We start from the raw sequence: 17936 nt of genomic DNA, 5'->3' as shown, positions 1-17936 counted from the left end.
TTCTGCCAACTCGCCACCAGACTGTACCATCTTAAGGTGTGGACACCTTCAGCAGTTGTCCTGGGGTGCACCACAAATCTAGGAAGTACAGCACTCATCTATGAATACTGTGATTTTGTATGTAGGGTCCCTCGTGTATTACTTTGCCCATGGGTCTATAAAGGCATTTAAAATGTCCCTGCTGGCTGGTGTCCATTACCTCTGTCCCAGTTCCATTTTAGTACGACTGTTTCTTATGAACGACTGATAAAATGCATTTGTTTAAGAATGAGCATTACAACTTCCCATTTTTGTATGAAGTTAGGTGTCCATTAGAAAAATGTTGCTGTTGTGACCATCATAGCCATCATCTTCATCATCACCGTCATTATCATTACTGCGATCATTATTATCACTATCATCATCACTGTCACCACCACCACCACCACCACCACCACCACCACCACCACCACTATGGTCACCATTACCATCACCATCTTTATCATCATTATCGTTGTCTTTGTCATCATCATCATTGTTGTCATCATCATTATTACTATCATCCTCCTCCTCTTTGTTATCATCACCAACATCATCATTACATCATCATCACCACCACCACCACTGCCACCACAACCACCACCACCACCACCACCATCATCATCATTATCCCTACCGTCATCATAGCACATTAGAATGTAGAGCTGACAGAGCGTAGGTCAAAGATACCTTTTGATATTTTGTAGCACCCCTTCAATTGTAAATCCCTACCAGATTCATTTCATCTTTCATCCTTTCTACATCTTTTATGTTTCAGTTTGGAGTTGTTCTTGGCACTGGACTGGAGATTTTGTAGCTTCATCTTCCAGAGACAATACTGGGAAAGTATGGGATTTGAACAGGTAAGCTGTAACAAAGCTAAGCCAATGTTAACATACTACTTAGTGACTATGCTGGTGTTTGTACCACATAAAAAGCACTGGTTCCATGTAAAAAGCACTGGTTCTGGTGCCACATGAAAAGTAGCCAGTACACTCTGTAAAGTGATTGATGTTTTGTCAAATTCTACAAATATTCTATTGTATTGTTGCCTTTATTGAACTCATAAAGCAAAATATGCTGAATATGCTCCTTTGTCACTTCCTTTATAACTTTAAAAAAATAACTGTTAAAATTGAACTGCACTCTTCAGAACTTGCACTAAGAATAAGTACAAAGTAAAATTACAACCTGTTTTTATAGCAAGTTGTTGGAGGTAGTTTATCCCGTCCCCTCCGACTTTTAGTTCATATAATTGAAAAAAAATACATTATTTATGGGATGACCCAATATATACAAAAAAAACCCCAGAGTTTCAAAGAATATTCAAAGAATTCAGAATTATTTCACGTTTGAAGATTTACTTGAACCCTTTTGATACAAACCTGCTTCAGACTGCCCCTGGTTTTATGATATAAGCTTCCTCTTTAAAATGATCTAAATTTGAACCTTTCCCCAAAATTTTAGGTTAATTTATGTTCCTAATACTACTTTAATAATAACAAAGTTATTTCACTAAATTTGTCATTATTTTCAAAAATTAATTAAGTCAAAAGGGTTTATTATAGATTTTGTAAATTATTTATTTTTTACAATTCATTTAAAATTCAAATTGAATTTTTAATTTTCTGGCGAAATATCTGTTCTTTTTCTGTTTTTTTTTTTTACCTTTCTATATATTTTTTTGTCTTGTTGCTAATTAAAGAATGCATAATCTATTAATTAAGTCTATTCTTTTTTAACTTTTCCTTTCTGTTTTTCATCAGTATGCGCTGTAGATACACTCTGAGAGGCCACACAGATTCAGTAAACAGCATTAAATTTGTGTACTACTCAAATATCCTTCTTACTAGCTCTACTGACAAAACAGTCTCACTTTGGGATGCCAGGACAGTAAGCTTACTTTTATTCTAACTTACCTTTCTTCTTACATCAACAATCAACAATCTTTTTCATATCATTTATCATTAGTCATCTCAGTCCTGCATCACCTTAATAAGAGATCCTGAGATTTCATAACTTTGCCTCCTGCCTTCCTTTTCCTCCTTGGCCTTCATCCACCAGGAGCACCTTCTTTTGACACCCAAGTATCCATTCACATCAACTGCTCATACCAGTGTATTTAATTTCTCTTGCATTTTTCATTTCATGTCTTTTGATACTCAGCCACTTTTAATTCGCTAATGCACCATTTATTATGCAAATTAACATGGAATATTCCAATGGCTCATACCTCACCCATTTCTCTCCACAGTGATTTTATACAAGACCAGCAGCTTAATTAATAAAGTAAATAGTGGTTGGTAGAATCAGTAGCATGACGTACAAATGCCTTGCAGTATTCAGTTGCATAACTTCAAATTCTGAGTTCGAATCCTGCCAAGGTTAACTTTACCTTCTGAGTTGATAAACTACTGCAATAACTGCTAGTGTCACTACATTTGAGGCTTTGTTTGCGCCTATGTAAGGAATCAATTAATAAAGTTATGCCACCTGACTGGTCCCATGATAGTAGCACATAAAAACCACCATTCAAGCATGGTCATTTCCAGTACTGCCTGACTGGTCCCCATGCTGGGGCACGTAAAAAGCACCCACTGCACTCTCGGAGTGGTTGGCATTAGAAAGGGCATCCAGCTGTAGAAACCTTGTCAGATCAGATTGGAGCCTGGTGCAGCCACCTGGCTTGCCAGTCCTCAGTCAAACCGTCCAACCCATGCTAGCATGAAAAGCAGACATTAAACGATGATGATGGTGATGATGATGATGATGATGATGATGAGGAGGAGGAGGAGGAGGAGGAGGATTTTATAAATCCCTCCCTATTCTTAATTATTTTGAAAATTAATTGAAATATGAGAAAGGATTCCATTAAAATATTATCACAAAGGGTTAATGTGATTAATTAAAAGTTTTTGTAATTCTCTTCAGTCATTTTAAGTCTTTTATATGACAATGTGTTGTTTTTATCTTTCACTGCAGGGTCTCTGTGGACAAACATTCTATGGCCATACAGCAGGTGTGAACCACGCTGTGATTAATCAAAAGGTGAGAAATATACTCAAACAACCACAATGTTTTTGTTTTAGGTCCAGCTCAAGTGTGATTGCAATCGCAATCTAATCTTTGTTATGATGCAGTGGCTTGTGACCCTGAGAGCTAAGCCATTGGAACGTAAACCAAATGGTAACAAATCACGGAGTGGCTGTGTGGTAAGTAGCTTTCTTACCAACCACATTGTTCCTGGTTCAGTCCCACTGCATAGCACCTTGGGCAAGTGTCTTCTACTATAGCCTTAGGCCGACCAAAGCCTTGTGAGTGGATTTGGTAGATGGAAACTGAAAGAAGCCCGTCGTATATATGTATATGTGTGTGTATATGTTTGTGTGTCTGTCTTTGTCCCCCCACCCAACATCTCTTGACAATCGATGCTGGTGTGTTTACATCCCCGTAACTTAGTGGTTCAGCAAAAGATACTGATAGTAGTGGTTTTATGATTGCAGCTCTCCTGTGAAATCCGGCTTTGTGCAGCTTCCGACAAACAGTTTTTGTGAAAACTGGGTTCTCGAAGTGGTCATTAAGCTCTGCAGTAATTTTGGGAGCTGTACTTTTGTGATCCTTTCTAACAATGCACATAAGAGTCCGACAGTCTCTTAAAGTTTTGGTTTTCTTCCAGGGTTTTGTTTCGACAAGGAGGTTTTTCCCTCTTTCTCAAAGGTTGTCATTACTTTCAAGACAGTACTTCTTGAAACAGCAAACACTTTAGCTGTTTTCATTATGCTAGTGCCTGCCATATGAGCACCAACAATTTGACCTCTTTGAAAGTCCGATAGATCTGTCATTTTAATGAATTTTAATTATCTTTTTCTGATAATTAGCAAAACATATTAAGCAACACTAATAATAAATCAAAAAACATAAAAATAAACAAACTTTTGACAGTTTTATAGGTATTTCAAAATTATGGTGCTATGATGCTAGGTGTTTCCATTATTTTGTCCAATCCCTGTATATATTATTCTTTTATTTGTTTCAATCATTAGACTGTGGCCATGCTGGGGCACAGTACTTTTCTTCTGTTATTTTTTTAAAGTCTGGTACTTATTCTATCATTTTCTTTTGCCAAACCACTAAGTTACATGGACATAAACACACCAACACCAGTTCTCAAGTGGTAGTGGGAAATAAACAAACACATGCGAGCACACACACACACACACACCTATACAATAGGATTCTTTCAGTTTCTGACTACCAAATCTACTCACAAGGTGTTGGTCAGCCCAAGAATATAGTAGAAGACACTTGCCCAAGGTGCCACGCAGTGGGACTGAACCAGGAACCATGTGGTTGGGAAGCAAGCTTCTTACCACATTCCCACATCTGCAGCTCTACAGCCACACCTGAACCTTATGTATGTATGTATGTATGTATGTATGTATGTATGTGTGTGTGTATGTGTGTGTGTGTGTGTGTGTGTGTGTGTGTGTGTGTGTGTGTGTGTATGTATATATGTATCGTCAGCTCTAGCTTGTATCCGAGCTTTGGGTTTGTCAGTCTCCATCCAGTCTCCTTAGCAGATGTTTGTGCCGAATGTGACTTTGGAGTCCACGTTGGTGGTGAAAGAGTCGTGGGTAGAATTCACTGAGAATGGTAAGTGTGGGTCGAGAATGTTGAAGATGCTCCTTTCTTCTCCTGTGTTTTAACTCCTCATTCTGTTGCCTATTCTGCTTGAAGGAGCAGGCTCCATTGTGGATAGCCATCCTCCAGGCTGTCCTATCCATGGCAATCTGTTACCATGAGGTTGACTAGATGTTAGTTTGAGCCAGGGTCCATTTGAACTGGTCTTTAAAACAGAATTTCGGGCCTCCTCTGGGTCTTCTTCCGATTGCAAGTTCTCCATAGATCATGATCCTTGGAAGATAAGAGGGCTTCATATGCTAGACATGACCTGTCCATCAGAGACAGTGATGAAGAATGGTGGCTTTGCGATTTGGTAGTGAGGTGCAGTGAAGAACCTCATTGTTGGTAATGTGATCTTCCCATCAAATATTGAGGATCTGTCGTAGCTTGGATTGCTGGAAGCATTCAAGACATTTGAAGTCATGGCAGTACAGCATCCAAGTCTCACAAGTGTAGAGAAGAGTTGACAGGACAATAGAACTTAAGACCATGAGCTTTGCCTGGATGGTCAGCATGTGAATGAAGAATACACGTTGGCTGAGTCTACCGAAGGTGGAGTGGGCTGCCCTGATCCACTTGAAAAGGCAAGTGAGGGTGGAGAGGGAAGTTCTGCCTCCCCACTCTCCTGCAATTTTGTCAAAAGGTGGATGAATGTCGCAAGAATGGTTTGAGTGAATGGGCCTACTCTAAGCATGTGCCTGTAGACAATGTGTAGAGGGCACTTACCCTGGTGGTCAGGACTGTTGTGGGCTTCTGGGGTTTCCACAAGCAGCCCTAGGAGGTGTCCCTCTTTTGGAGAATTTTGTTGTTATATTTCATTGGTTTTTTTTTTTCCTTTGCTTACATGACTTCCTTGTAATTCCACATCGAATTTGTCCATAACGTTTTTTAATGTAAACCCTTTATGGTTAATTAAGAAATTATTATTATTATTATTATTATTAGTTGGTCCAAGTGAAATGCTATGACATTTTTATTTCCCTTTTTGCTTTATCATTAAATTCTAGGGTGATACTGTTGCCTCTTGTGATACACAAGGAATTGTTAAACTCTGGGACACAAGAACTGTGGCACCAATGATCACATTTGAAGCCGGAAGCTTTTCAGCGAATAAACTTGCTTTTGACTACACAAGTAAGTTGCGACCTTAATAATGATCATAATGGTCAATGCTGGTTGATATTTTTTCGAGTCACATGTTCAGAGACAAACATGCTTAAAATTACATGGAACATTTGGATTATATAAACAACAAAAAGAAAATTTGTGCTGGACACTCACTTCATCATCATCATCATCATAATTATCATTGTCATTATCTCTATCATTATTTAATATCCATATTCCATGCTTAAGTTAAATGGTTTGACAAGTCAGAGGATTGCACTTCGATGTCTACTTTGGCATGATTTTTAAAACTGCATGCCCTTCCTAATATCAGCCACTTTACAGAGTGTACTGGGCCCTTTTCTTCATAATATCAGCAACAAGAGACTTAAATTTCATTTGTCTGCAGTAACTAAAAAATACCCCAAAGGCGTGAGCCCTCAGGTTTACATATCTACAAAGGCAAACAGTATGGGACTGTAATTGCCATATGCATCCGTAAACAAGAAGCTTGAAGAATGACAATGCAATGCACCTCTCAAACTTTTATGATGATACCCTTTTATATGAGCAGGAGGTTGACTCAAATTCAAGTCAAGAATGTGCTAGCACATTGAGATCCAGCAAGAATTTTAGCCATGCTGGAGAAACATGAGGGGATTGTGGAGGGGAGGAAATCCACCTCCAACTCAAGAGGATTGGGATTCTTATGGAATTCCAGATACTGATTGCTCCAAAGGTTGTCACTTGCATTCCTGATTTTTTTTTCTGTTTTGGGGAATTCAAGCATGTATCCAACCATGGAAAAGCATGGCAAAGCAAACACTGGAGCACAGTGCAGTTCTCTAATTCATTAGATCCTGTTGAATGATCCATGCTATCATGGAAGAGAGACATTAAATGATGATAATGATGATGATGATGATGATGATGCACGTGTGTGTGTGTGTGTATGTGTGTGTGTGCATGTGTGCATGTGTTCACATGTAATCAAGGACATGCTGTCTGGATAGGAATTTGTAAAAATATTACTAATTCATTACAAAAATGCTAATTCAGTGCCTTGTCTGTGTTGTATAATTGTAAATAAATTACTATTCAGAAATAGGCACAATAGCTACTGCCTTTCAAGTTCAACAGTTTGCATTCACACACACATACATGCATGTGCACACACACACACACACACACACACACACACACACTTGTATACACAGGTTAGTATTTATTTATCTATTCATTCTTGGTAGTGCTTCATTTAAAAGTAAGCATATATTTTGGGATAATCCTCAGCTGATCAGAAATACAATTAATACAAATAATATGTGAAAACTATCTTAAAATAGTTCAGATATCCAGCAAAGCTATCTTTAAAAAATATCCAGCTAGATGAATAGAACCAACTCTTGCATTCTTATATTAATTCTCTATTCTTGCTTATGCAATCAGCAATTGTCTTCAAGTGTACTATTTCTGTATGTTCAGAAATATCTTTTAGTTGTAATTCAGCATTTTTCCCTTTTTAGTGAATTTTTTCCTCATTTTTTCAAAACCTGCTTAGATGACTTATATTTTGCAACTTCTCTCTAAATTTTACAGCACAAATATCTATATTTCCATTCCCATTTGACTCTTGTTCGACCATTTTTTATTTATGTGCCCTTTTCAAGCCTAGCCAGGCTCATGGGCCCAGTTTCCTGGTTTCTCTAGCGTATGTGTTCCCCACCAGTTGGACGGGACACCAGTCCATCACAGCATTACTCAAGAAACAGGAAGAAAGAGTACAACAGGGGTCACCACCACCCCCTGCCGGAGCCTCATAGAGCTTTTAGGTGTTTTTGCTCAATAAACACATACAACGCCTGGTCTGGGAATCGAAACTGTGATCCTCTGACCGCGAGTCCGCTGCCCTAACCACTGGGACATTGCACCTCCACCTTGTTAGACCATTGCTAACTGAAAGCCTCAGCAAGTCATTGCTGGCTTTTATAGGCTGGTTGTAGGCCTACCAGTCCATAATGACCATTTGTAGGTTGCTTGGTTGGGTGATCAATATTTAACAGCCCCTTGAAGGATAGAGCTCAAAAGCTACCTCATAATTAAATCACAGTTGTTTATTGTACATTTTGATTTTTTTCACATTGATAATTGGTCATAAATTTAATGAGGTGAATAATAAATAAAATCAATCCCCAAAATTACTAGTCCTTATTTTAGTGACCTCAGAAAGCAATGTCTCAGACTCAGTATTTACTTTTTACAGCTATGGTATCACATATATCAGCTATTACATTCTTTTCTCCAAATATTTTCTTACTGTTTTTCAGGTTCTGTAGTTGCTATAGCCTGTGATGATCACACTGTGAAGATCTATGAAATTGCATCAGGACAGGTAAATCAAACTTTCTATACCAATATATAAACACTACTTTCACTGCTAAATGTGTGTGTGTGTGTGCACGCACGCCTGTGTGTGCACACTCATGATCATGCGTACATTCATACATGTATGTTTGAGTGAATGCATACATGTATAATAGAAGTTGTGGTATTGCAGTAAGTTCACTGCAAACTGCATCTAGTCTGTGACCCTTTCCTTATTTCTAATCCCAAAGTTTTCACAAGAGAAGAGCTTGAGACTATTTGTCTTCTACATGACTGTTACAGTTTATTACATTTATACATCATCTACCATTTGGCACTTGTTGGACCATTGTTGAATGAAAGCTTCTGCATTTCATTGCTGGTTTTCTCATATTAGCCATTTATAGATCAGACTGAGTGCTCCCATGTTTGTGTGATTAATTCTGGCCATTGGTACCCAGGTTCAGTTTGAACTCAAAATGCAAAGAACTAGAGCATATGATGCAAGGGATCTTGTCTGAAACACTCTGCTAATAATTCTGCTAACCTACCTTTCTGGACTGGTTAATTTATTTATCAACTTTAAGATTGTCACTGCAAAAGATTGTAGCAGAGTACCAATTCCGCCTGGCTAACCATATTCTCCATCTAGCCAATCAATGGCACTCGTAACCAGCCATGGCTTGGGTGCTACTTAATGATAGGCATAGAATGGGTAAGCTGAAGATCATTTGGTAATAGACATTTCAAAATTGCATGAAGATAGTAAATATTATGTGGAATAGATGTGCAAGAATAGCAGCCAGTTGAATCCAGTCGAGGAAGCTTGTTGACCAATGCACTGAGCAATGCAAGAGGAACTAAACTTTAAAATGCTTCAAGATAAAAAGCAAGGTTAACCTGCCTTACTATCCTGCCTCCAGCTATTTTTATGGTGCCCTGTCTTTTGCTTTCCTCGTGTGTTCCAAATCAGAGTCTGATGTGTAATACAGGGTGTTTGTTTCCTTAAAGTGTGGCCTGTTTGTCCCTACTTGTATAGGAGGAATGTTAGATCTAGCATAAATCTGAAGCTTAATGTCTCTGAATGAAATCATATATCACATAAAGCTAATCTGTTTCTAAACTATGAAGACATGTGACAACAATGATTATTTCTGGAATCATCAGGAATGGCTGTGTGATTTTCATTTGAAAACCATATGGTTTCAAGTTCAGTCTCACTGCACAGCAATTTAAACAAGTGTCTCTTTCTAGAACTCCAAGTCAACTAATGCCTTGTGAGTAAATTTGGTCAATGGAAGCTGTGGCAAAACATGTCATATTATATATATATATATATATATATATATATATCACTTAAAAGTAGATGTTGCATTAAGAACACATAAATACTGCAATATTTACCAAGGGAGATAAAGTCCCTTGTGGTTTCTGGTGCATAAAAGCACATCATAGCTATTGCCAGTGGCAGGCAATCACCACTAATTCTGCTGCCAGGACTACTAGATTACTTGATTTAAGCCTCTTTTGGTCTTGTCAATGATAGATACCTCACTGCTAGAAATAACAGAAACTGCTGCACTAGCAACATACATAGAAATACAGAGCCAAATCAGGCACTGATGTTGCCAGAAGATAGTGGACTTAATAAAAAAATAAATAGAACAGCAGAAGCAATATTAATCCCAAGACCTAAAATATATTCACCTCTTAAAAGCAAATGTTGCATCAGAACACACAAATAATGTGTTATTTACCAAGAGAGAAAAATTCTCATATTTGTGTATATGTAATTATTTGTTTCATATGACTTGTAAACTGGTGCTGGATTCATTACATCTCCATAACTTAGTAGTTCTGCAAAAAGAACATACTAATATTAGGTTGTCCGGAAAGTTCGTGCCGATTTTTAAAGGAAAGAAAAAGGTCAATAAATACTTGCCATTACATTTGACACGTAAAAGCACCATCCGTTCGTGGCCGTTTGCCAGCTCTGTCTGGCACCTGTGCAGGTGGCACGTAAAAAGCACCCACTACACTCACGGAGTGGTTGGCGTTAGGAAGGGCATCCAGCCGTAGAAACACTGCCAGATCTGACTGGGCCTGATGAAGCCTTCCAGCTTCACAGACCCCAGTTGAACCGTCCAACCCATGCTAGCATGGAGAACGGACGCTAAATGATGATGATGATGATGATGAAATGTGAACCATTTGGTTGCGCAATACGTTTCCATCTTTCCTTTAACTTGAAAATACCCTCTTCTCAGAACTGTGGTGGTTTCATGGCAAAGAATTCATCAAGTTATCTTTTTATGTCATCCAAGGAATTGAAATTTTTACCATTAAGACTATTCTGCAGAGATCTGAATAAGTGGAAATCTGAAGGAGCAATATCTGGTGAATATGGAGGATGGGATAATACATCCCAGCCAAGCTGCAGCAATTTTTGTCTGGTTCCCAAAGCATCAAGTGCCAAAAATGAACTTTCTTATCTGGCATTTTAAAGGGTTACAGAATTAACACAAGTTATAAGAACATAAACCTTCTTCCCCGAAAAGATAGCTTAAACTTTGCTCTAATTGAAAGTGTAGTCAAATCCTATTTTATGAACTCAACCATGTTCTAAAATAAGTTGAAAGGTAAGCTACTATAAATCGGCACAAACTTTCTGGACAACCCAATAGAATTTGTAGCAGACAACAAATTAATTGTAGCTCCATTTTATTAACAAGGTGGTGTCCTGGTCTGGCTGAAACAAGTGAAACAGTAAAATAGTATTTACCTTCAATTATTTCATGCTGATGATTTCTAAAAAGAATGAAATGGTATTGTATTTGATTACCATTGACTAGAAATTTTTAAATCTTTGTAATAAGTAAGCAATAAAAAAAAATTAAATGCATAAATTCTATGCATCATCTCTCCTATTCTTGAATTTCAACTTCAATCTTCTAATCCCATCTAATATTATTGAGAATTGATCATCTCCCTTATACTAACTGTCCTCTAAGGGATTCCACATTTGCAGTATGCTGTGTATGAGGTTTAAATGTCGAATGAAATCTAATATATTTTAATGCCTATTATATTTTAGACATTAATGTATAAAACCATTTTCTTTCTCATTTCAGCTGGTGTCTCTTATAGGACATGATGATGCTGTCCAATGTGTGGAATTTGAATGCAGTGGACAATACCTAGTGTCTGGTGGTAGTGACGGTACAGCTAGATTTTGGAGCTAATTGAATAGTTTTAACTAGCATTTTACTTTTTAGTTATTTTCACAATTTTTTATTAAGGAAATTACAAATTCTATATTTATACACGCAAATAACTATATCTACATATAACTATACATAAGTTGAGACACCAGAATTTACTATGGTATTATCCATGCAATTTCTAAATAAGGTGATTAAAATCAAAAATAAGCAACAAGGATATCCAGAGATAATGCAATACAATCGTTTCATGCAACTCCATTTAATTGAACAATGCACAGTTACAACTGTGATGTAGTTGGTAAAACATGTTCTTTGTCTATCTCCTTATCCTCTTGGAGATTTTAGGTAAAATTATACTAATGTGTCCTAATTTAATTAAATTCCATGTCTTTGTACAGCTGAAGATTGCTCTACATTTTAAATTGATGTAATGAAATGATTGCCTTGTTCAATTAAATGGAGTCGTATGAAATGATCGTACTGCATTACCTCTGGATATCCTTGTTGCTTATTTTGATTATGTATATATATACTAGTAGTATTGCCCGGTGTTGCTCAAGTTTGTTTCGGCCCTTTAGAATTGAATTTTTGAAAAGTAAAAATTTTGCATTATGTAGCTTGTTATTCTCTTTAAGTGAACATTTTTCTAGTTGAAATACACCGAAAAATGGCGACACAGCAGTAAAAAAATCGTAAAAAATAGAGATTTTCATAGAAAAAAAAAAAACCTTTTTGATGTAAATAATTTTTGGTGTTAATATGGTCCAATTTGAATTATTTTTCTACGGAATGAAGAGCAAGCCTTCTTCGATCATACTCTCAATTTTGGTCAACTTGCGCTGCAGGGTCTCAGAGGAGATAGTGTTAGTTGAAGGCTACCAAACCTGCTACACACAGAAAACTTCAGCTTTATATATATAGATATATATATATTTATGTGTATATGTATATGTGTATATATGTACATGTCTGTATATATATATATATATATATATGTATGTATGTGTATGTGTATGTGTAAGTATATGTATATATATGAGGAGATCTATTGTGTCAAGTTCATCAACATCAAAATAATAATCATATGGATATTGTAGTTGTGATACCCATGCCGGTGGCACACAGGGCCTCACAGAGGAAATGACGGAGATCGAGACCTCTGAGATATGCTGTGACTGTCAAGACCCAACAAATGAAGTGAGTTCATGGCTTGTAGGACGGCCTGCTGTGCTAAACATGGATCGTAGAGTGACCCGCTGTTCTTGAGGAGACCTATTGAGTCAAGTATGTTAACACCAACATCAAAATGAAAATCAAATGGAAATTGTAGTTAAGACACCTGTGCTGGTGACATATAAAAAGCACCAACCGATCGTGGCCATTTGCCAGCCTTGTCTGGCCCGTGTGCCTGTGGCACGTAAAAAGCACCCACTACACTCATGGAGTGGTTGGTGTTAGGAAGGGCATCCAGCTGTAGAAACACTGCCAATCAGACTGGTGTTTGGTGCAGCCTCCTGGCTTCCCAGACCCCAGTCGAACCGTCCAACCTTTGCTAGCATGGAAAACGGACATTAAACGATGATGATGATGATGCTTTTCCTGTCACCAACTGGTACCTGTATCCCGATGATTGACTTTTGTATTCCTTTTGATGAGTCAGAGGACTGTATTGTGTTCCAGCATTTCAGTTTGGCATGGTTTCTATCATTGTATGTACATAGCACCAACTCTAGTGGGGTTACCTTGTAACAGGCAAAACTGAATAACTATCATGACAAAAAGTAAAAATATAAGGAAAAGGGTAATGATTTTTAGGCGAGGTTTTATGGGAGATGAGAGAGTACTGAGGTGAGAGAAGCTATAAGGAGAGAATGGAGAGAGAAAGAGAAGCAAGTGTTGGGGGAGCAGTGGATGAATGCAGTCAGAACAGTGAAAGAAAAGAAAGGCTGGAGGGAACCATAGAGGGGGGGGGTGAAAGTAGAGGATGAACGCAAGATACCCCAAAAGGAAGGAGACATTTAGGAAGATGTGTGTTGATGCAACAAGTTTGTTCCTTTTCGGGCCATGCCTGATTCATAAGGGCAAGTTTCCCGGTTTCCTTGGCATATAGGTTCCCCACCTGGATGGGATGCAGGAGGAAAGAGTGAGAGAAAGTTGTGGTGAAAGAGTCAGCAGAAGTTCACCATTACCTTCTGCCGGAGCCGCAGATTCAAACCTGCGATCCCTTGACTGCGAGTCTGCTGCTCTAACCACTAGGCCATGTGCCTCCACTGATGCAACAAGTGCACCCCACTTATTCTCATGGTTAGATATTTCTCTGCCATGCTTACTTGAGACAGTGATTTTTCATCATACAGCATACTACTAATCATCACGGTCCCGTGTTATCACTTTTGAGAGATGCAACAACTTGGGATTGGTTTTCATCTCTTCAGCACTTGTTTTTCTAGGTCTTTCCAGTTTTTCTAGACCTTTACTAGTTTAAAAGCCACACTCTGTGTGGACTTTTAAGCTCACTCCTGCGAAGGGTTAATTGGGCCTGTGGCCCAAAACTAAAGAGAACTAAATAGCGTGACTATAATACAGCTATAATAACAATATGCTCTGGTGGCATTTAATCAGAGGTTAAGGACGGATGAGAATTAATTCTGTAATGCAATCATTCTATTATTCCAGTTCCAAGTTGAATTCCAACTGTTGACCAATTTGTTCCCAAGTTCTTATCTCAATGTAAAATTATCGAAGCGGATGACATTTATCTCCCCCTTGATCTTTGACGTCATCTGACAAACGCCAACTAAGATGGCCTGAATCAGCCAAGTGTGTGTGTGTGTGTGTGTACACACATATGTATATATGTATATGTGTGCATGGGTATATGTGTATATATGTGAATGTGATGTGTGTGTGTGTGGTTTACTGTTCATTTGTTGACAACATCAGCAACATTAAGTATTCAATACATATTTGAGAGTTGTTGATATTTTGTATAAAGTATCTTGAGACAAACTGCCTCAAGTTTCATAGTAGAAGATTACAGTGCATAGCTTAAGTTCAAGGCATTTTTTGCTCCGAAAGGATAAACCTGAGCAATCCTGGAGAATGATGACAGCAACCTGAGCTAAGTAAAACCTGAGAGCTTTCGTCTAACACGACATGTATAGTAGTTAGTCTCAACTATGTTTAACAACAAAAAAATATATATAGATATATATAGGTGCAGGAGTGGCTGTGTGGTAAGTAGCTTGCTTACAAACCACATGGTTCCGGATTCAGTCTCACTGCATGGCATCTTGGGCAAGTGTCTTCTACTATAACCTCGAGCCGACCAAAGCCTTGTGAGTGGATTTGGTAGATGGAAACTGAAAGAAGCCCATCATATATATGTATATATATATATATATATATATATATATAATATATATATATGTGTGTGTGTGTGTGTGTGTGTGTCTGTGTTTGTCCCCCCAACATCGCTTGACAACTGATGCTGGTATGTTTACATCCCCCATAACTTAGCTGTTCGGCAAAAGAGACCGATAGAATAAGTACTAGGCTAAGAAAAAAAAGAATAAGTCCTGGGGTCGATTTGCTCGACTAAAGGTGGTGCTCCAGCATGGCTGCAGTCAAATGACTGAAACAAGTAAAAGAATGGAAGAAAGAATAGATATACCACATCAATAAATATAATGACAATGTCTGTTTCATATTTTTGCCATTAATAGTGACATTAAATTCTACTGGAGTGAGTGAGAAAAGAAACTGAGCTAAAGTGATAAAAATAAGTAATTGAATGATACTCTTTACTCTTTACTTGTTTCTCTCTTACTCTTTTACTTGTTTCAGTCATTTGACTGCGGCCATGCTGGAGCACCGCCTTTAGTCAAGCAAATCAACCCCGGGACTTATTCTTTGTAAGCCCAGTACTTATTCTATCGGTCTCTTTTGCCGAACCGCTAAGTGACGGGGACGTAAACACACCAGCATCGGTTGTCAAGCAATGCTAGGGGGACAAACACAGACACACAAACACATACACACACATATATATATATACATATATACGACAGGCTTCTTTCAGTTTCCGTCTACCAAATCCACTCACAAGGCATTGGTCGGCCCGGGGCTATAGCAGAAGACACTTGCCCAAGATGCCACGCTGTGGGACTGAACCCGGAACCATGTGGTTGGTTAGCAAGCTACTTACCACACAACCACTCCTGCGCCTATACATTTGGATAAACTCAAAATTCTTGAACTTTCTTGATTAGAGATATTTATCAATAGGTGATCAACCTTATTGAACTTTTCCAAGATAGTCTTTTTTCCATTCTCTGATCGAATATTTCTGTAGTATTCTGTCCAGTTACAGTTAATTACACCCCCTTATTTCTAGAGTGGATTTGCCTTACAAAGCTCAGAAAATTACTTAACAGGTATAAGAATCCTCATCATCATCGTCGTCATCATTTAATTGTTTGCCTTCCATGCTGGCATGGGTTGAACAGTTTGACAGGAGTTGGCTTGGCAGGAGCCTGCACCAGACTTCTGTGTCTGTTTTGGCATGGTTTTTGCCTCTGGATGCCCTTCGTAGCACCAACCACTCAGCCGGAAATGTAATTGGTTAAAACTTTTCAAGTAGAGTGCTCCACATGGCCACAGTCAAATGACTGAGACCCTGTAACTAATTAAAGAATGTACACACACACAGACATACATGCAGACAACACACATGTACACACACACACATACATGCACTTATACGCACAACACACAAGCACACACACACACATGCATACATGCATGTATACACACAACACACACAAGTACACATACATGCATGCACATGCACAACACACACAAGCACACACACATACATGCATAAACACACCCACATGCCCACACATACGCACACACACAGATATAAGTATATGTATCTGATACAGGTATGTATATTATAACTCATATACTCCCAGGTATATGTTTTCAGAGTAAAAGGCAGATGTATGATGCATGTGTATGAACAGCCATGCTACATGGCAGTGAAACATGGGCCGTGACTGCTGAGGACATGCGTAAGCTCACGAGGAATGAAGCCAGTATGCTCCGATGGATGTGTAATGTCAGTGTGCATACTCGACAGAGCGTTAGTACCCTGAGAGAAATGTTGGACCTAAGAAGCATCAGTTGTGGTGTGCAAGAGAGACGATTGCGCTGGTATAGTCATGTGGCAAGAATGGATGAAGATAGGTGTGTGAAAAAGTGCCAATCCCTAGCAGTTGAGGGAACCCGTGGAAGAGGTAGACCCAGGAAAACCTGGAACAAGGTGGTGAAGCACGACCTTCGAACTTTAGGCCTCACAGAGGAAATGACCAGCAACCAAGACCTTTGGAAATATGCTGTAAGTGAGAAGACCAGGCAGGACAAGTGAGTCCAGCCCACTTATGCATGCCTTTCCTCCCTTGGACACACAAAGGCCTGTTGAGGCAAGCGAAGTCGATATTGAACCTCATCCGACGACAGGCACCCATGCCAACCCCCCTTTGCTTGCGAAGACCTGTTGGGGCAAGTGAAATTGAAATCAAAATCGGAATCGAAATTGAACCAATCCTATGACTGGCACCCGGCAGATGCCAGGACCCTGGACTGGTGGTATGTAAAAAGCACTATCCGAATCGTGGCCGATGCCAGTGCCGCCTCGACTGGCTTCCGTGCCGGTGGCACGTAAAAAGCACCATCCGAATTGTGGCTGAAGCCAGTGCCGCTTCAACTGGCTTCCGTGCCGGTGGCATGTAAAATGCACCAATCCGACTGTGGCCGATGCCAGCCTCGCCTGGCACCTGCGCAGGTGGCACGTAAAAAAGCACCCACTACACTCACGGAGTGGTTGGCGTTAGGAAAGGCATCCAGCTGTAGAAACATTGCCAGATAAGACTGGAGCCTGGTGCAGCCTTCTGGCTTCCCAGATCCCCGGTCGAACCGTCCAACCCATGCTAGCATGGAGAACGGACGCTAAACGATGATGATGATACTGTTAACCTTTCTGACTTTTGTACATAATTCTATGTACTGTATATGCACCTTTGATGACTTGTGGTGCACATGAGCACTATACACAATAATTCCATTATCATTATTATTATCTTGGCTTGGCTTCGCTGATGAAGATTAGGAAGGCTGCTGTCCACATCATCTGCACAGTCAATCGTGATTGTGGACATGGACAGATCCTTCAGACAGTGTAATGGAGTTTTAAGGTGAAGTGCAGCCTGTGCAAAACTAGCCCACCCTTTACACCTGGAGTTCATCTGCCATGGCCCAGCAAGCTGGGACAATGACAGAGAGGTCCTCAGGTCATAGGTTTTATATCAGTGTCCTTCTAGATAGGCTGCTGATTATGGCTAAAGAGTCCCATCTGCTCAGAGCAGCTTGGTTATACTGCACCAGGCACCTGCAGTCATCCTCTCTTGTTGGTTTACATCCAGGTGGTACCATGAGGAGGTTGAAGTAGGACTTGGGGTTTGCGTCATTCATTGGATG

The 17936-nt window shown here is 39.2% G+C and overlaps 1 protein-coding gene across 1 annotated transcript in view; it reads left to right on the top strand.

Moving 5' to 3' along the window:
* LOC115219272 (sperm-associated antigen 16 protein-like) overlaps positions 1–17936 on the top strand; it is an 89948-nt gene that overhangs the window by 58268 nt on the left and 13744 nt on the right. Inside the window, exons 12-17 of the mRNA XM_029789437.2 lie at positions 797–881; positions 1785–1911; positions 3001–3066; positions 5709–5835; positions 8136–8200; positions 11304–11391. Of these exons, the coding sequence (XP_029645297.2) occupies positions 797–881; positions 1785–1911; positions 3001–3066; positions 5709–5835; positions 8136–8200; positions 11304–11391 (558 nt within the window). The remainder of the gene's footprint in view (positions 1–796; positions 882–1784; positions 1912–3000; positions 3067–5708; positions 5836–8135; positions 8201–11303; positions 11392–17936) is intronic.

This window comes from Octopus sinensis, linkage group LG1 (assembly GCF_006345805.1).
Source record: "Octopus sinensis linkage group LG1, ASM634580v1, whole genome shotgun sequence".
Lineage (NCBI taxonomy): Eukaryota > Metazoa > Mollusca > Cephalopoda > Octopoda > Octopodidae > Octopus > Octopus sinensis.
The sequence above is the reverse complement of the archived record's forward strand: the minus strand, read 5'-3'. Positions and strand labels throughout refer to the sequence as shown.